The sequence below is a fragment of the Amyelois transitella genome, chromosome 5 (assembly GCF_032362555.1).
Source record: "Amyelois transitella isolate CPQ chromosome 5, ilAmyTran1.1, whole genome shotgun sequence".
Lineage (NCBI taxonomy): Eukaryota > Metazoa > Arthropoda > Insecta > Lepidoptera > Pyralidae > Amyelois > Amyelois transitella.
The window spans coordinates 7,144,025-7,163,757 of record NC_083508.1 but is presented as its reverse complement, the minus strand read 5'-3'; the positions used below and the strand labels follow the sequence as shown (position 1 = coordinate 7,163,757).

At 35.8% G+C, this 19,733-nt stretch overlaps 1 protein-coding gene across 5 annotated transcripts in view; it reads right to left on the bottom strand.

Annotated features, from left to right (window-relative positions):
* The window catches only part of LOC106131842 (RNA binding protein fox-1 homolog 3), a 46,023-nt gene that overhangs the window by 9,076 nt on the left and 17,214 nt on the right, over positions 1-19,733 (bottom strand). For all 5 annotated transcript variants that reach the window (XM_060944349.1, XM_013331067.2, XM_060944348.1 and 2 more), the window contains 6 exons: positions 6,924-7,184; positions 6,110-6,376; positions 5,964-6,017; positions 2,884-2,976; positions 1,871-1,925; positions 862-882 (listed from right to left, as the gene is read on the bottom strand). In XM_060944349.1, coding sequence (XP_060800332.1) covers positions 862-882; positions 1,871-1,925; positions 2,884-2,976; positions 5,964-6,017; positions 6,110-6,376; positions 6,924-7,184 — 751 coding nt within the window. The remainder of the gene's footprint in view (positions 1-861; positions 883-1,870; positions 1,926-2,883; positions 2,977-5,963; positions 6,018-6,109; positions 6,377-6,923; positions 7,185-19,733) is intronic.

Sequence of the window (19,733 nt, the reverse complement as noted above, 5' to 3'; positions counted from 1 at the left end):
ATGTCTATTGTCATCTTCATCACTTCCCCCAGATTACAAAATTTAATGTACTTAGTTCTATTACATAACCAAGACCGATACGTATGTGTAAATTAATTGTACATTAATGGACAATTCGAAAAAACTTCATGCTGAACGCACGTTCGAAGTTGAAGTTTTGTTGATTAAAGAAATTGATTATATTTTCGGCGGATTGCGAAAATTCGAACTTCGTCCAATCACCTCTTTTCGCGATGGATCCAATTTGCGATTGGTTCATATGCGATTGGCATTTTTTTTTAATATTGGCACAATCACGAAAATGATTAATCACTCACGCCCACATGATTTCGAACACTTATACATAATACAGATACTTAAAATGGAAAATCTTCGACCTCCCCCGTGGATCCGAAAAAGCACGTGAAACAACCGCTTTTAGTCGTATGTGCTAGATATCTACAAGTTTGTTACTGAGTACGCAATACATACTAGGATGCAATTCGGATTATGAGGCCAAGGGTAGTCCAGTATTATTCACTGAATACGAAAATATTAAGGCCATGCCACATTACAGCATTGTCATCATACCGTGGTTGTAAGATTCAGTTAGACACTGCTTATCAATCAATGTCACGACGTCCACGAATTGGCGTAGATACTGCGCTCTAAAGAAGCATGGCCAATAGAAAAACTTTACAAATGCTTTATAATTCAAATTGGTAGCATACAAGATCTCATCGAGCAGTAGAACTAACAACCATTTTCCCACCACATTGAGTAAAGAAAAACATGCTCGAATGAATGTTATAACAATGTAAACGCGAAAGCTTATGTGTTCAAGTTCTTATAATTATCTTTTATTATATCAGCTTTTCTTACCTTCCGGCCACTGGACACACACTGAAACAAAAATAAGATTAAAATTTAAGACATAGACATTATGTGTTTATTATTTGATTTTATTTACTGCTAAACTAGCCACCACGAAAACAAACCTTAAGTCATACTCAACTACAGATTGAAATATGAAATGCAATACGGAAGAAACATCCATTCCAGCAAGTTTGTCCAGTAATAAACGTTTCTTTGATAGCCTAAAGAAGTGTAAATGATCTAAGAAGCTGTCTAATAGTTGGTGTCACCCATTCATAGTGTTCACTGTATCAGGCAAACAGTGGTACCGGAGACAGCCTTATTAATTTTGTTGTATGGGAGAGAGAAATTATCCTATCCAGTGCGAGTTGTACAGTATAAACTTTGTGCGTCTTACCTACATAACATTGTTATTTGATGTTGAGTGTCCAAGTGTAACCCAAGCTTCAAATACTTATATAATAAAATCTTATTCAGTGTGCACTCAATCTATGTGAACTTTAGATCTAGTGTACTTTATCTTACAGATGCGCAAAGTTTATTTCTATACTGTAACGGACGGTTTCAACAGTAAGGGTGTCAATGTCTAGTGACGACTGATTGTAAGGTGTAAGGCGATATCGCAGCGGCGCGTGCGTCGCACAGGGCAGACTGTCTCCGGTTGGCAGTGAATTCATTCTCTAAATAGCATTCACCTAGATTGCATTCAGACAACGGGTCTAACCAAAAGGAACATTTACATGGACAACATTTATTCGTAAAATTTCAGCTCTCTCACCCAGAGTGGGAACTGATCCATTTCTAGCCAGAATAACTGGGTGGGTTAAAAGAGAAAATGCAAGATGCATTATATAATTGAAGTAGTGTTAACTTGAGATATGGGCTAAAGCTAGTATAAGTGATTATTGATTGTTGGTAAACTATTGTTTTTTAACATAACTTTCACTTGGATTAAAGTTTCAGGGAAGCAATAAAAAATAACTAGACAAGAATTGAGCAAATAACTGTCGCTTACCGTTTGGTACTGTAGGTGGTTTCTTTGTCTGCACTCTGGCTGTCGCATTATTAACCTGATTCGGAAGTAAACATTATGTCAGATATATAAACCTTCATTTAAAAAAATTGGCTGACCTTTCAAATAAAAAAAAAGAACAATTTAATTTTTTGAACAAAGACTTTCATGAGACCCAGAATAATTTTATTTGGGATTCGAACCCATTTACTAAGATTATGGATAACAGAGAAATTTTAATCGTGATTTTTTGTCTTTTTCAATTTAATCAGTGGCTCACACAAGTGAAATTATTTTTCAAACTTCTAACTTAGCTTTGACGGTGCTAGTGGTCTATGTGCCTTCCGACACATAGACAAACTTAGGCCGAATTCATGAAGATATAACACGATTTTGATGATTTCTATCTACAAGGCAAAGGTCAGCCAAAAAGATGTCAAATGTCTGTAGCTTCAAATTAATCAAAATTTGTTCAATGAAACAAATGGTTTAGCAATAAGTAAGTTCGTTTACTAAATTTACGCTTCATCAGACATTTGACATTATTATTATTTAAAAAGAAAGGAGTTGGGATCGAAAAAAATATAGAATACATAAATATAAGGGGAATATATTTAGAACTGAATTGTAACTTTTAACAGTCTGCCACGCAGTCGTCTAATGTTAGTAGATCAAATAGGACTATAAAGATAGAATGGAACTAAAACGTGTATTTGTAATCTTACCTCTGCGGCATTGTGACGGTACGGTTCGTTCTACATTTCTCTGTGAGACTCTCTCATTCGATCGGCATTTTAAATGACCGTCTAGAGAGTAAAGGGATAAAATAAATAAGGTTTGTATGTGGATTAGACGACGGCATACTTAGTGCTAATGCTCGGGGCGGCTGGTGTAGCCAGCCTAGCATGACAGTAACTACAGAGCAGACGAGCGCAGGTTGCGGTGGCGGTGGGCGTAGGAGCGGGATGTTATAAGTTACAGAGTGCTACGGATGGTATTCATTGAGTCATGCACACCTCTATCTTTCTGCCCTCAACCACGGTGCCGTGAAGACGCTCTCGTGCTCGCTCCGCATCACCACTATTTGCGAATGTTACAAAACCGAATCCCTGCATGCAAGACAGACAAAACATGCATTAAAAACAGCGTCGCTCAAAAAACAACGTGCAACAAAAATTAACATTTATGCATTGCATATTCTTTATTTAAATATTCTAGTGGAATATCGAGAGGATTATTTATTTCGTTACGTTGATACTTTGAGCGTATTCTAGCTGAATGGGTACACATAAGCGTTTGGATTACAGTTAATATAATGTCGCTCGACCTAGTAGTCTGTACTATTGGTAGGAGATCGTATCACTGTGTGTCGGGTACAAGGATCGCTTTCGAAGCTAATTTCACAGACACTACTGAATCAAAATGACAAGTATTTGTGTGAAATGTTAGCTGCAATTTGATCTATCCAGTAGAATCACCGGTCATGCATCACAGACTAGTTGAACTAGAAATAATACAGAGAACTTACTATTTATAACACACCTACGAAACACGTGTGTATAGCTTAAAACAATGATATGACGATTGCGGTGACACTTTGTAAGCATAAAATCGCCATTCAACAATCAAAATAATATCTATTAAAGATAAGACAAACTAATTGTCCATCTAACGTTAACCTACTTCCAGTTACTCTCGACTTAACAAGTGCATAATTGTACAGTGCCAAAAACTCTAAAACATCAGGATAACGATTTCAAAAGCAATTAACGAATAACCCCAGGTATTATATTAACAAAATATCTGATTAACAAAATCCAATAATAGTTTTAAATAGTTATATTATATATATTTAAGTCTGGGTAAGACGTCACCAAATTACTCTTATTAATCGATTGTGCTAAGATAAAGTAAACTACTATTAAAACGTGGTGATAACCCATAGATACAAAAAGCAGCTAGCACAGCACACAATACAGTGGAAGAGACGAGTTGTGAAAGTGGCAAACAAGTTGCTGATCGTACGAAACGCTTACACTTATAAAAGCAATGACAGCTCTATTATTACCATTCTGAGTGCATTTTTTTGTAATAAACAATGCTGGGCAGAGAGAGAGAGAGGTTCCGTATTTGACAAGATGAAATATATCTAGAGAGGGGGCTTCGAGAAGATTGTAGCGGCCGGCTGAGTGCCGCACTGCAATGCAACAAGCTCTCAGTACTATCCCACGACAGACACAAACTCTAACGAGGAAGACACATGTGACATTCGAGGAAAAGCCAAACTAGTAATGCACCATAGTTACTCTAAGGAAAAATAACGTTACAAAATTTAATATTTTAACACATTTTTTAGAATCAGCGAAATATACATGCCCAAAACTAATGAAAATAACTTTTCCCTTGTTAGGAAGCATATGACCGAAACAAACTGATATTAATGTAAAGTGGACAGGAAATATTAAGACATATCAATCTAAGTTTGTATTAATTAAATACTTCAGAATGAATTTCATCCAAACTACACACACTATTAATAAAATGGCAATTATTATAAATATAAGAAACATACGCCAAAATAAGTACATAATGAAAAAAAAGTCTAAAAAGTCATTCAGAATTAAGAAATGGAGTAGTTTAGACGATTACAAATTATTATTAGTAATGAATAATAGAGCTGTCCTGAAAATATGACTTAGGAAATCAGCTGTTATTTATATGACGATGCATCATTCTCTAATACTGCAATCCCATGTGAGGCATTGAAGACAAAATAACTTTGAGCTATTATTCGAAAAGAGTAAAATATTCTGACATGAGCGAGCATGGACTACTGAGGGGCGGTCACCAAACTGACACAAGGAAAGCAGTAAACACGAAAAAGCGGTCAATCAAATCAATTATAAAATCATTTCGAAAGTATCTCTTTGTTCATTGTTTTATGGGTATTTTCATATACAGTGAGTTGTTTTTGAGTTTATTTCAAATAATGACATTAAATTTCGGCTGGTATTAACAGATTGGTTACCAATGACTTACTTTTATGATTTCCATTTACAAATATAATCTTTATACGTTATACTGTTATGTATAACAAAATATTTAAATTATATATAAAAGTATGTCATAGGTAAGAGTATAAGAAACTTAGTTTATTTCCAATCAGAATAATATACATTATTCAATGATAATATACAATGCAATCAGAGATACTGCACCAAACATTAAAACCAAGAATATGCTATGAGAAAGAAGTTTGTTTAAAACTATTATTATTTATAATTACTAAGCCCATTTGCCTTTTGACTTATGTTATGCCAGAAATAAATTATTATTAAAATCACATGAATTGGAAAAAGTAGAAAAATATTATTGTAAGATAATGCTGGAATGAATAGTAGTTACTTTAATTTGGGCATCAATTTACTGTCGAAATATTAGATGGACTTCGCAGCTACTCGAATTATATTGAATATTACCCTATAAGGTGTAAGTAATGTCAGAATGATAGATCATAGTAGCTACGAAGGACCATTTTATACATATCAGTATTGCACATGGCTAAATTATAGGAATAGTGTCATCAAGCTTTAGAGAAGACCTTTTTAATTTCATGTCAGCACTTATTTTATGAAACTTTAAAACTAAGCAAGCTGATAGCTCCACAAATATAATTATAAGTCAGTATATAAAGTGTTTCCACTAGTGATCGCCATTCCTATAATTTACAGAAAAAAATCGAAGCAATAAACACAATGCGCATAATAATAATGAAATGAAATGTGCTTACAATAACAAAGTTGTATTTTTAAGACATAAAAAATATGTCAAAACTAAAAACAGGATTTAACTAGGTACCTATCTAATTAATAGATGAGAAAAATAATGGGATTCTACATAAGGTATGTACTATGAAAATAATTGTTATAAACACTTTTATAATTTTAATATGTAGTTTGAACAGTTTATGTTTATTGCTCCGGTGTCTTATCAAAATATTTCTGAATTCATAAGTGGCCACAGTAAAATCTACGTTGACATAGATTTCAAAGGGTCACTTTTTCGATGGTTCTCATAAATTAAGAACAATGCTTACCTTGGAGCCTCGTTCATTGAAGATTATTTCTACATCAAGTATTGTGCCATATTGCTGAAAGACAAAATGTTATTAAATTAAAATTCTGTTTCTATCAACAACATTGAATGTACCATGCCGTGCTCTTGTAAAGAAAATATACGTACCCCAAACATATTTCTAAGATCGGGGTCTCGAAATCTGAAGGGTATGTTCGAAACGTGTAACCGTTTGGGTTGTGATCCTTGTGAGACGGGTACGAGTGATTTCTCTGAGGAGGCGGTCTGTGCGGCGGTGGCGTTAGCTACGGCCGCGCTGACGGCGGCGGCGGCGGCGTGCGCGGCGGCTGCTTGCTGCGCCACCACGGCCGCCGCCTGCTGCGCCGCTGACACGCTCACAGGTGTGCTTTCCTCGTTTGAATCCACATCACTTTGCTGAAAATTATAACAATTTGGGATTACGTTGGGAAATTCATTGGGAAAAATAAACATTACACCTGTCACTTAATTTTCTATTATTAAAAAAATTGTTGTGTGTGAATCAAACTTTAGTATAAATTAAACTACTACTATTGAGACGGGTTTTTGGTATCTAAAACTAAATATATGCAAAAGTAAGTGTTTTGGCAAACAACGAAAATAAACGTAGGATAGAACCACTTCATCTTTAGAATAGAAAAGATTTATTTTCAAAATTTGATACAAGTTATCATTTATTGACGTCGCATCACATAAATCTAATTATATCTACTACTATCTACCTACTACTTTCCTATTGATGTCGTAAAAGGCGACTAAGGGACAGGCTTTTAAATTTGGGATTTCTCTTACAGGCGATGGGCTAGCAACTTCTCAAAACTGTTGGCTCTGTCACCCCTCAAGGGATATAGAGGTGGCTCTATGTATGAAAATAGTTTACTTAAAGTTGTGCCATATGCTAGCTATTATGGGAAATGTTCTTAATTGAACAAAATATACTTACTGAACTATTATTTTGGTTTTCTATAGAATTAGGTGCATGTGGTTGTGGAGGTGGTTGCGGTGAAAAATTGGCCGGCGGGAGCGGTGCTGGCGGCGGCGGCCCTTCACTCTTTACCAAGGGGGGCTGCGGAGGCGCGGTGGGGCCGCCAGCCTCCGCCTTCACACCGGCCAGCGCGTCTCCGTTGGCGGCGAACTGCGCTGCCGCAGCCGCAGCCGCCGCCGCCGCAGGGAACGGGTTCGCCATACCCGTCCCCACCATGTGCTGAAATAAATATTAAAAAAAATATTTATAACCCGTGATTTGTGTCAACAAAACAATAAAGTTATTAAGAATTCAGAGTAAATTTTAGATCAGGGACGTCGGCTAGTGTCTACATAGCTATGTCTGAAGCAATAAATTCACCCGATTACATTTGACGTTTCTGGGCTGCGGATCGAAATATTGACGGGACTGTTGGTGCCAAAACACGAATCGTAGCGCACCAAATACTGTTACCGTTAATCTCTAGGTGAATTCTTAGGTTTCTACATTCTTAGGTGTGGTAGTTTTCTCGAAGTGAACAAAGATTTGCTGTGACGAATAATGGTAAAAATGGATAGGGCAATTTATTCATCTTTACAAAAGGAAATTTGCAAGCAATTTAAATATAATTTTACTTTATGTCCGAAACCTGACGGGAAGAAAATTAAATTGCGACTGAAATCTAATGGAAACCTTATTTCAGAATTCATTACTGTCGAAAAATTGAGCCCGTAGGAGGGGTTTTAGATCATAAACGAACAGGCTATTTTTAACCTTTTTGGAACTTCATTTCAGATAATAATATGCAACTGGCAAAATGAAAAATGTGAAGAAGAAATAATTAAAATTATTTCGGCAGCTAAAACGGTAACAAAAGAAAATGATTTGTTGATACTATAAATATTAGATAGGCTCTTATTTTTCTCTTCTTACACTTTGAAGACTGTTGGCTCTGTGTAACCCGTAAAGGATAAAGACGAGATAATATATAATGAATGTAAATAAAAAAAATAATAAATATACGTGTCCTTTTTCACCAATTAAATACAGATACAGTCAATAAAAAAATAACATGGCAGAATGCCACATAGATAAAACAAACTGACATGAGCACAGCGGTATAGCCGAGTAAAGGAAGTGAGAAAATTAGGAAGTGGTTATTGAGCACAATTGGCTATCTCCCACATAGACAGATGTGTTTGGTGAGGCAACGAGTAGAATCACATATGCGTGTGGAGTTATTAGACAAATAATTAAGGGTATTTTTTACTGGCGAAACATTTCAACGAAATTTTCAGTCTTTATAAGTTTGATGGGCCTGTTTACCGCGTAAAGGATAACGACCCGTAAAGGAAAAAGTGGTTTTTAAATGATTTGTTACGAACTTCGATGATTCTTCGAAGGTTACAAACAAAAAAAAATCAACTACGAATTTTTTTTTCAAATATTCTTTCTCATAAATGTACAAAAGGTATTTTTGCTGAATAGCACAATTTCACTCTCATTGTGTTCGATTTACAATAGGTCAGCCTGAAAAAGAGAAACCTTCAGGAGACTACTATTGAGCTTGGGCAGGACCGATACTTATACCGATTGTGTCAATAATAGTGGGTGGAGGGTTTTGTTGAGGACATTATTAATCATGAACGGAGGTGGGTCGGCTCCTTTGCCGGTCTCATTGATCCTGTGCTATTCTTTCTTTTCACAAAAGTAACGAAACCAACGCCGTTAAAATTACCTTCCTTTGTGTACAAAAGTGTCCCAAACATTCAGGCAGGTGTATTCGCATTAATCGATTCCAAACAAAATGGAACGCCCGCTTTAATTTCGTATAGTGATTATTATTACCACTTATACATATAATAAATATGAGAACAGACAAGTGTAATCATGTTCCAATATGGGTTAGGTTCCCCTGCAAAGGTGTGTCGCTATGTGTAAAAACCTGATTAATCCAATCAGGTCTAAAGCAGATCCCAACCCGGGGTCCTTTCCAGTGAGATGAGGATATAACCGGGAATACCTAATACCAGGTGGAAACAGAAAACAAAAGTTGTTTGTTGTGTTTTTATTCGATAAATTTTGTAGGTGTTTGTAGGTATGCAAGACAGTAATTAATAATCTAACCAGTATTATGGACTCGTTGTCAATGAAACTTGCTATAATGGTGTACATTAAGAAAGGTAATAACTTCCGAAATATTAAAAGACCGTAAAAAGAGTAATATCTTAGCAGCAATATAAAGATGTTTACCACAAATATTATGGCCAAACCTGAAATACATTGTAATAAGAGAGGATAAAGGGGTGTAAACATTTTCTAGGAAGCATTTATTGAATGTATAATTGTACACAGGTGATTGAGACTATATAATAAGATGGAGCTCCGTTCCGCTTCATGTCTCAACTCACGAACTAAAAATTCTTCCCAAGTTCTAATTGTCTAACCGCGACTGTTGGTTCAAGACAGCAATATTATTTAGAACATGTGTCGAGTTGCCTCAGCTCGGCACCCTCCAACATCTTGCTGCTATTTATGGCAACACACCGACACAATAGTCATGATTCAAACAACCTTAACAACACGAGTATGGGGCTACGCGGTAGCAATGTCCATATAAATAGGTGTTAAATATTCCAGTCACAAATATGAGTAACGAAGACTATTAAAATTAATACAACGTTTCTAGGATCATATAATTTTATTATATTATACAGGACGCGTTGGACAAGTGTCTGGAAACTAGACATAATGTTTTCTTTCTTAATAAAAAAGTTGAATACTAAAACGGCATTGCCACCAAAATCATTTAACGGCTAAGTCATACTAGATTTACAATAATAAAGAAGATCAAGAAATCGCAGTAAGGAACTTTGTCTTGGCAAGAATTTGTCTTTTAAATAAGCAGCTCCGTCGACGACATGACACATTTATGGAATTCCGAACATTTATTGGAAAAATTGTTTAGTACAGCGCATGTAATTTTAATACTATAAATACCTAGTGTACTAGATCTCGGCAGAGATTCGCTCTCGTTGGGCTTTTTTTAAAAAATTGCATCTGTTAGTGTTGAATTTGTGTTGTCTGTCTCCGTGTTAATATCAATAAAATCGATTCTGTGTTAGATTAACATAAGAACCCAATTTTATATGGGATGGTCTGTTGGATTCATAGACTATTTTTATCTATGAATCCCACAGAACTTAAATATCTATAATTAATTTGACTCGTATATATAATTTATTTGGTTCTTGATATTCAATTATAGAAACCGTTTTTAAATTGTAGTAATCTTAAAACAAGCTCAGTAAATAAATACACAATGGCCATTTACCATGTGGTGCGCCACAGGCCAGTCATATCCGGCGTTCTCGTAAACAAACGGACTTTTTATAGAGACGTGAGTTGCGCCTGCGATTCGTCTTGCACCGACCGCTACTCTGTTTAGTCTCTTTTACAACCAAGCTGGATTAACAGTTTACACTAACCCGTTGTACAATAAACAATCAGCTTTTTTGTCAGTACCTACATTAATAATGTACTCCCATTTTACTTAATCAATCAAACCAAGAAATTTATACAAAAATGTAAAGAAATAATAGCATTATTTGAGGGCTAAGTATTATGATAGTATTGGCAGACTGGCGTCCTGCTCGGTCGTTACAATTAGTTAATATTATGAAGCACAATAAAATTTAATTGAACGGGAGAACAGCGTGAGCGTGCGGGCTGCGTGCGGTGCGGGTCATCCTGCGCGGGGACTACGCCTGATTACCGAACATGCGTCACCATATGACCATCTGCCTTTAAAGTATAATAAATAAATACCCTTCAATGATATATAGCTATGACGTATGTTCCCATTCAGCCGTAAGTTTAAACAATAAACAAGTCAGTGGGCCTTATGATCAGACATATAACCAGCCTGCAAGTCAGACTTACACACACGCAACACTCGGGACTCTGTAACATTGTATTTTCATTGAAATCGTCCCATAGCTATTTCGCAAACTACCGGATCTATTTTGTTCAAACCATTTTTTTATATTTCTACAGCCAGTTTGCCATACCTTTTTAATTAGATGTAGGACTGCCGCCTTTTACGACATCCCTGAGAAAGAGATACATAGAGATGACGTATTCCATTTCTGTCTCGGAAAGAAAATGGCATTTAATAAAATCTATCACAATATCTTATACATTTAAAACAAATAAAATTGGATCAAAAATTTAGATCTTGGTCAAAAAAATAAATAAAACCGACTTCAAAAACCTTAGCTACCTACATCAATTTCTGGAGCTGGTGCCCGCCACGTACGCCTCGCCAAAAACTAAATACATATAATGTGTGCAATCTATCAGTAATTGATACGTAAATTTTAGTACATATATTGGTTTGGTATTATTTATATTTTAGCAGGCACCGACTCTAAAAACTGATATATAGATTAGGTACCAACCCACTAATTGCCTAAAAGCCTAAAAACAGACCTATTGTTAGTTTACCGTAATTATCAATTATTTTTGACTTTTTTGTGCTTTTCTGAAGTCGGTATTTTTTTGTATAGAAGGTATTAGTTATTTAATCCTTTTAAGTGTTAGTAAGTTTACGTGATCCAATTCAGCAAGAAGCAATTCAGGCTTTTTTCGACCCCCTATAATTTCGTTATGGATAAAACAAGAAGTTTGAATTTTGCAGTAACTAATCAGGCATTATATAAACACGGTATTTTTAAAATGTGTCTATGTGTATGATCTATTTATTAAAAAGTAAAATATTATTAATATTGGCATGATATTAACATATGTAATAACTAAAGACAGAAGGTCCTTTAAGTAGAGACTAAATTAACCGACTTCGTCGACATGGATCTCACAACTTTTTACAATAGAAAGACTGAGCTGCGAGACTTGGTTTTTTTACAGGATGTTTTTGATGGCATTTTTTTAAGTTAGCTTAATACGCTTTGTCAACCACGTCAAACTTTCCTTCCCCATCATACAAATTCTTTCAGGACACGGATATCATAAGACTTACTTGCACAAATACAAAATCACTGAGGACGATTGTTGTCCGACTTCTCAGACCACTTACTCGAACACTGCCCTATCTTCCATACTCGGGAATATTATTTAATGACTTGCCCGAAAACATAGAACCTTTCAATTTTAACTTGCTGTATAAATGCGAAGTCGCTACAAAACACTTAACATCACACATACATAGATAATATCATTACACATCTCAAACAGATCAATGGCACATAAACCAGAAAACCTTACTTGGGATGGTACCTACCTGTACCAAATAGCAGGTACCCATCGACGCAATCCTTTCTACACTAACATCCAGTATCAAAAAAAAAAAAAAATCAAAATATATTTATTTCTTTAACTAAATGGTACATAATTTCACTGTGGTTGTGGCCTCCCATTAAGTGAAATACACCTGTATCAGGAGGTCACGCTCTTTCATCGCCAATTTTAATAATAAAGTACCTAATTAATAAAACACAACTGTTAACAATACAAGTATTACAAGAATCAAAAAACAACTAAGAGTGTGTATAATCCTTAAGCAACTAAAGTGTATTAGTGTGTCATAAGATTAGCTTATATGCGGACAATTCACAATTTAACACGTTCAAGTAATTTTTCGGTCTTATCATAGTCTAAGTGTTTCAGCCAATTGATAATCCGTTTCCTACAAAAATATTTTGGTAGCATGTAGATATCTATTTCTTTATTTACTAAATTATATAAGTATCTAGCTTGGTTATTAAATTGCCTTTTAGCAAACTCTGTTCTGACATCATCACCAATATTCACAATAGCAACCTTTCTACGTTTTAAAAGATATGAAGGATCAGGGGCAACTGTTTTGTGAAGTTTTAGAATTGCGTGGAGGATGTAAAGTTTTCTTACAGTTAACAGGTTACAATCCAAGTACAGGTTAGTGGTAGAATACATCTTGGGTTTCAAATAGGCTACCTTTAATAAAGCTCTTTGGGACCTTTCTACTTCCAAGAATTTTGTTTTATTTGCACCTCCCCAAACAGTAACACAGTAAGTGAGCACTGATTGTGCTAATGCAATGTAGATCAAATTAAGAAGACATTTAGAGGCAATACAGCGCAGCTTGACAAATATCCAAATCAGTCTGCGTATTCTAACTGTGGTAGTTTCTATATGTGAATGCCAGGTCAAATGTTGATCTATCATAACACCAAGATATTTAATAGAAGATATTTTTTCAATAGTTGGACATGAGCAAGAGGAATCATCGGAATCAGTACAGTGGAAATTACATATGTATAATTATTCTGAAGTCAAGCGGGGGTTGAGTTGATTTGTTTATAGTAAAACACATAAACTTGCTTTTGTGGGGATTTAAGGTTAGTAGATTTTGTTTTAACCATGTATCAACAATAGTTAATCCTTTTTGAGTATCATCTTGGATTAATTGCCATGTTTTACCACAAAAAACAATTGCGGTATCATCGGCATATGAAATTATTTTGGCATTAGCTAAATCAAGGTTGAGCAAGTCGTTGATATAAATCAAGAAAAGTGTGGGCCCAAGCACACTCCCCTGAGGGACACCAAACTCTATACTGGAGTATTCACTAATATGCATACTAACTTTAACACATTGGTTTCGTTTAGTTAAATAATCTCTGAACAGTTCTAGTGGGATCTCCCTTATGCCGATTTGCTCCAGTTTTTTTAAGAGTATTGGGACAGAGACGGTGTCAAATGCGTTTTTTAAATCTAAAAATGCCGTAAGGCATTTGTTTCCTTTGTCTAACTGATCTACAATAGTAGTTGAAAGAGCTGTTATTGCATCTTCAGTAGATTTATTTTGTCTAAATCCAAATTGCTGTTCAAATATAATATTATATTTATTAAGATAGCTGATAAGTCGCTTATTGATAATTTTTTCAATAATTTTGGAAAAAACACTTAACACTGATATTGGCCTAAAATTGCTAATACTGTCTCTGTCGCCAGCCTTGTAAACTGGAGTGACAATAGCCTTCTCGAGACAATCAGGGAAACACCTGATGCAAAAGTAGTTAAGTATACACCCAATCATAGAAATTCTTGCCAACTTAACACATTAGCTCTTTAAAAAAAACGCTACTGACTGAACTAGTTTTTACAAGTCACTGAGATTGATAAATACGTATGTATAAATAATGGTAATTCCTTTAATTCCTTCTACACACACATTTATGACCAGACCTTAACCAAATTTCTATGGGACCACACGGACACTCTACTCTTTTTTCATACAACATATACATATTATTAATACCGGAGATATGCCGTAACATACATAAAAACAGAGCTTATTCTGTTGATTATTGAGGGGTTGCCTTGAATATCTTTCACCAAAGCAAGATCTATATATATTGACAAACTGATATCGTCATGAACTGCAGACAGGGGCCAAGTGAGTAGCATATTTGCTAGCTATTTTAGTGCTACGCACATTTTACGACCGCCAACTTGCGAAAGAGTTCAATGGGTTCAACAAACTGCTATATTTAGCATTTGTATATAGATCTGATTTGATCGTACCAAGCTTTAGTCAGTATGAATGCAATTCGTTTTCAATTCAAACTATAACTTGAATTAAAAGAGCAGATTAAACAGGAGTCGTATTAAAAATCTTTTTTCTACTTCTTTGGGTAAAGGCATCACGTTTCTTACAATATTAAAAAGAAATTTACATTTTATCTTAGACTAAAAAAATATCTAGATTTTATCCTAGCAGCGGTTTCAAAATTATTATTTGTAAATGAGACGTCGTAAGATTATTACGCATCGCCAAAGGAGACGGGCCCAATCTTATGTGGTTTATACTAAAATGGTTGCCGGTAGAGCGTGTAGGCTGCGGCAGCCCCCTGACTCCCAAGTGCCACCCTGCCTCACCGCCCACCCTTGCCACTGAACAGATGCTGGCTCTTGTAAATACAAACACGGTCCCTGTTAAAGGCCTGATAATTAAACTTACAGCCTATTAAGTACGAAGCCAACACATCAAAATCATTCAAGGAACGAAACATGGGTTAAAAAGATATCTTAAACGTTCGCTTATTAAACATTTGCTTTTGCGCGAGGCTTCACTCCCATAAAAAAATCATGAAAAAAGTAACCTTTGTTCCTGAAGGTTTGAAGAAATCTATATCTGTGCCAAATTTCGTGAAAACCAGTTACGTAGTTTTTCAGTTTAGTCGTTACAAACACACAAAAATACAAATCTTTTCTCTTTATTAATATTGTGGATAGTGTGGATTTTTTAAAAGATTTAAGAAGTAATCAAGGTGCCTATATTATGCTTATTGTTAACGCACTTTGTTAGTAAAGGAACTCACAGTGACAAAAAATTTGTTAGGTACCATAGCAGTAAACAGAATTTGATGGGTAATGATGCTACGAATTGATCTCTTAATTGTCTAATTATCTTAGTAGAATTTCTTTAATGAATATTATTTTGTATAATATTTTTATATTCTACAGTTTGAAACTGCTACGTGACTGGGGGAGTATTTACAGTGCTTAGCCAGGCGCGCGACGTCCGCCTCAGAGCGGACACCCTTGCGGTGCACCAGTTACGATCTCGACGGCATGAATATGGATAATCAGAGTAAATAAGAGTTATCTTTATTGTATTTCTGTCTGTTTTATAAAAATACAATAGCTAAGTAATATTTATTCTGTGTGGAGAAGGACGGAGTGGATGTTCTCACAATAATTAAGACTCCCGATGAATAATATGTCAATCGTGTTATGAATTCAAATAGAATCCGAAAACGTAACAACATAATTAAAAATATGACTACAATTGATTATAATGCAACTTAATACCTATGCCTAAAATCCCACATCCTTATGGATGTGGGATCAGTAGACAGATCTTTGTAACAATATCTATTTGGTAGCAATGTAAAGTATAATATGCAGCCATTATTATTCATCCAAGTCAGTCGGGTTAGCAATCGTGATTGTGTATTCAATTGGACAACGCACTGTGTTGGTTGCGCTGATATTACACTTGGTGTAATACGGGACTTGGGAATGTAATTTGCAAGCCATGAAACGTCATGTTTTAAATACTTTAATTGTTTTACCAGAAGACCCATCTTATAATTTAAATTCCATGGCGAGGGCGTCGTCATTCGCCGCTTATTCTTCTGTACTTATATTTCAGGCTGTGACAATAGGCAGCTACATTCAGTGAGCTGCGCTCGTAAATAGCGGCAATGGCTCTCTTCCGGCGCTCATCTATTACCTTGTCGGTGGCTGAATGACGGTTGGCTGATAGAGCAAATTAAATGATAGATGCAATATGCGCTAATGCAATAATCTACAGCAATCGCTACCGTACATGATAACTCGTAGTTAAGGCCGTTGACAGAAGAAATCGTGCTGGTCAGATAATTTGCCGAGAAAAGCATAAATCTAATGAGCAGTAGTCACTCTTAATAAGAGAAAATAAAAAGCATATTTTTGTTCTACATTGTGTACATATTGTTCTGCTCAACACAACATACAGGCAGGACGTTGCCACTTTTCTGTCCAGCAGGGTCAACTCAATAGTCAACGCCCAGTTCTATTATCTACGTAACTACTTCGTTATTTGTTACATTTGTGAAAGGTAGTAGCTTCTACTAAAGAGTGGACAATAATACCAATCTGTACCGTCAGTAAAATTACCTCTGGTATTAAAAAATTGGGAGCAAAATAAATATAAAAATACAAGTCAGAAAACAACATTAACATAGCGAACATTACGGTTAATTGGTTGCTCTATCCCTAGGGAAGACCCTGGACCAGCCACAGGCCAGTTACTACAATGGACCGATTGCCGCCTGACCTTCGTGATCCTGTTAACAGGGGATCATGGGTACACATTCAGTTGCGTGTTGAAAGACTTTATAACTATTCATGTCAAAATCACAGCTTTCTATGATTAAGAATGTCTGAGCTCAGAGATTTCTTCATCTGTTTACACAGGCAGAAGAGGGACATAGCGAAACCAAAACGGGTCGTTGTAGGGACAACGGAACACCAAAAGTGATCCCGCACAGATGTATAAAATGACAGTTTCGATTTCGTATGAGACGTAAATAATATAAGTCTTAGTGCTCTACACGAATACTGTGCTGTGTATCTACACAGCAATTCATCTGAATTTGATAAAAAGCTATCAGAAGACAAGACAAGAAAGTATTCTGGAAATCTGTAAGGTAAGCCCGAGGAAAAACTATAAACAGAGAGCTGACCAGGATCAGAAGCCACGATGGTAGCGTTGTGAAAGGAGAAGAATGTGTGCTAAAGATACACGAGTATTTTGAAAGGTTGTTTGGAAAAAAAGGAAGAAGGAATGCAAGATCTGCCTTACCGAAGAAAAAGAGAATGAGATGGAAGGCGAAATTAAAATGTACGAAATTGTGGAAGCACTTAAGAGTATAAAAGCGGGTATGGCTGCTGGGTATGATACAGGGTCGGTCGAGATGTTAAAAGCAGGAAAAAGCGTAGGTAATAGCTAGTCAGTTGTACTACATTTTCAATTTGTGTTGGAGAGGCGGGCGAATACCAAAAGATTGGTGTAAGGCTGTTGTCGTGTTACTTTACAAAGGAAAAGGGTCACAGCTGGACTGCAAAAATTATCGTGGTAAAAATCTACAATGCTTAATCGTGGGCAAATTGTATGCTCAGGTACTGATTAATAGAATCAGGAATGAGACTGATGACAAAATATGGGATGCACAAGCAGGATTTCGAAAGGGAATGGGATGTACGGATCAGGTCTTTTCATTGCGATGAATAGCGGAAAAGTTTTTGGCCAAGGTAAAATTACTCATTCGTGGATCTCGAAATGGCCTATGACGGAGTAGAGAGGAATAAATTATGGTCAGCACTTCCTATGCATGAGGTGAGAAAAATGAGTGAAAATTGGGTGTGGCAAAAGAAGCGCAAATGGAAAATAAATGCGGTGGAAATGTGAGCATTAAGGAGTATGATCGGTGTGAAATTGAGTGATCGGATAAGGAACAGCGTGAAATATTGTGATGGAAAAGAAGGTGTAGTAACAGGAAAAGAAAAAGGTATGTTTAGATGTTTTGGTCGTGTGGAGAGGATGAATGAAAGCAGGTTGACTAATCAAATATACAAGAAGTGTTGAGGGAAAGGTCGGAGTGAAAAAGACGACGAAAGACGTATCAAATTAAGGATGTGGATGAAGGCAAACGGTCAAGTCAAGAGTACCCGAAACCGCGGTGTGGATGAAGCGAAGGAAGTATGCAGAGATCGTGGCATGTGGAAGGATGTAAGTCTTTGCTTACCCCTCCGGGAGAGAGGCGTGATTTTAAGTATGTATATAAGCTCTGTAATTAAGGAACATTAATAAATAATTATAATCATATTCAAGGAATAAATGATTATGATTATGACAGAAATAAATAATGAAAACAGGTGGTCTCCGCTAATACTACAGTTAGTTGGTACATATACAAGTCATCAATGGTACAAAGAGCACGCGATTTCTGTCTCATTATACAACTATCTTCAAAGAACAGGTAACTGATGATTGTCAACTTACATTATTAAAAATTGCAAGTACAAGAAACTTCAACACAGTGTGTAAGTACGTCAACTTTTCATGCTTGCCATGCACTGTAAGAATTTACATGTGGAACTTGGCTATATACAAGTTGTAACTATGAGAGAAATTTCTTATTATGACGAAAAACCAACGGATCACGTGTGATTATACAATTCACACGGGAAAAGGTCAAATTTAGACCTTGTCCCAAAAATTTGTACAATTTGCACGTACGTAGACCTGAAGCATTCGGATAATTCAGCCCTTGTTGGCAAATTACATTTCATTCATTTAGAGATACGGGTGAAAAGGGCACGGGTACTCTTGTTTTGAACGGTCCTCTGGTATAATCAAGGTTAAAGGCCGACTATAAGTTTTTCTGACCGCAGTTTTCTTTTTGCTGTTGGGCAACGAAAGCTACGGATAAAAGGAAACTGCATGCAAGTGAGATGCTAATGTTAAAATGGATGTGTGGAGTGACAAGAATGGATAAAATACGTAACGAGTATTTAAGAGGAAGTATGAAAGTAGCGCCAATAAATGCAAAAATAAAAAGATGAATGGTAATAAGCTGGGTTGGTACGGACACATCATGAGAAGAGAGGAAGGTCATGTAAATAGAACCTTAAATATGGAAGTGAAAGGTTTCAGAAATAAGGGAAGACTGAAAAAGAGATGGATGGACGGCATAAAGGATAGTATGAGTAGAAAGGGAGTGACCAGTGAGATGGCAATTGACAGAAGTAATTGGAAAAAACTAACATACTGTGCCGACCCCACATACAGCCTTGGCCAAAAGTCTTAGGTACCCCATAAATATACACAATGCATGTTAACTATTAAAACATTGAATAAATACTTATCTTTAATGTATTGTCAGGGTCATAAAACGTTACCTGGCACAGAAGGCGGCATATTTTGGGGTCATAAAAAACCCTGGTCACCAAAAACAAAAGATTTCGGTTTCTTGTAATCTTATCAGTCTTTATATGACCAGTTGTGTTCTAGACTTAAACTAGTAAACAAGCTATTATTTCTGTTGAGCGACAAATTGATATCATATTAATTCTAAAATGCCTAAAAAAAGTTATATTACTATTGAAAATCGAGTGAAAATTGAACTTTTACTCGAACAAGGGCGATCCCAGAAAGACATCGCCAAGTTCGTGAAATGT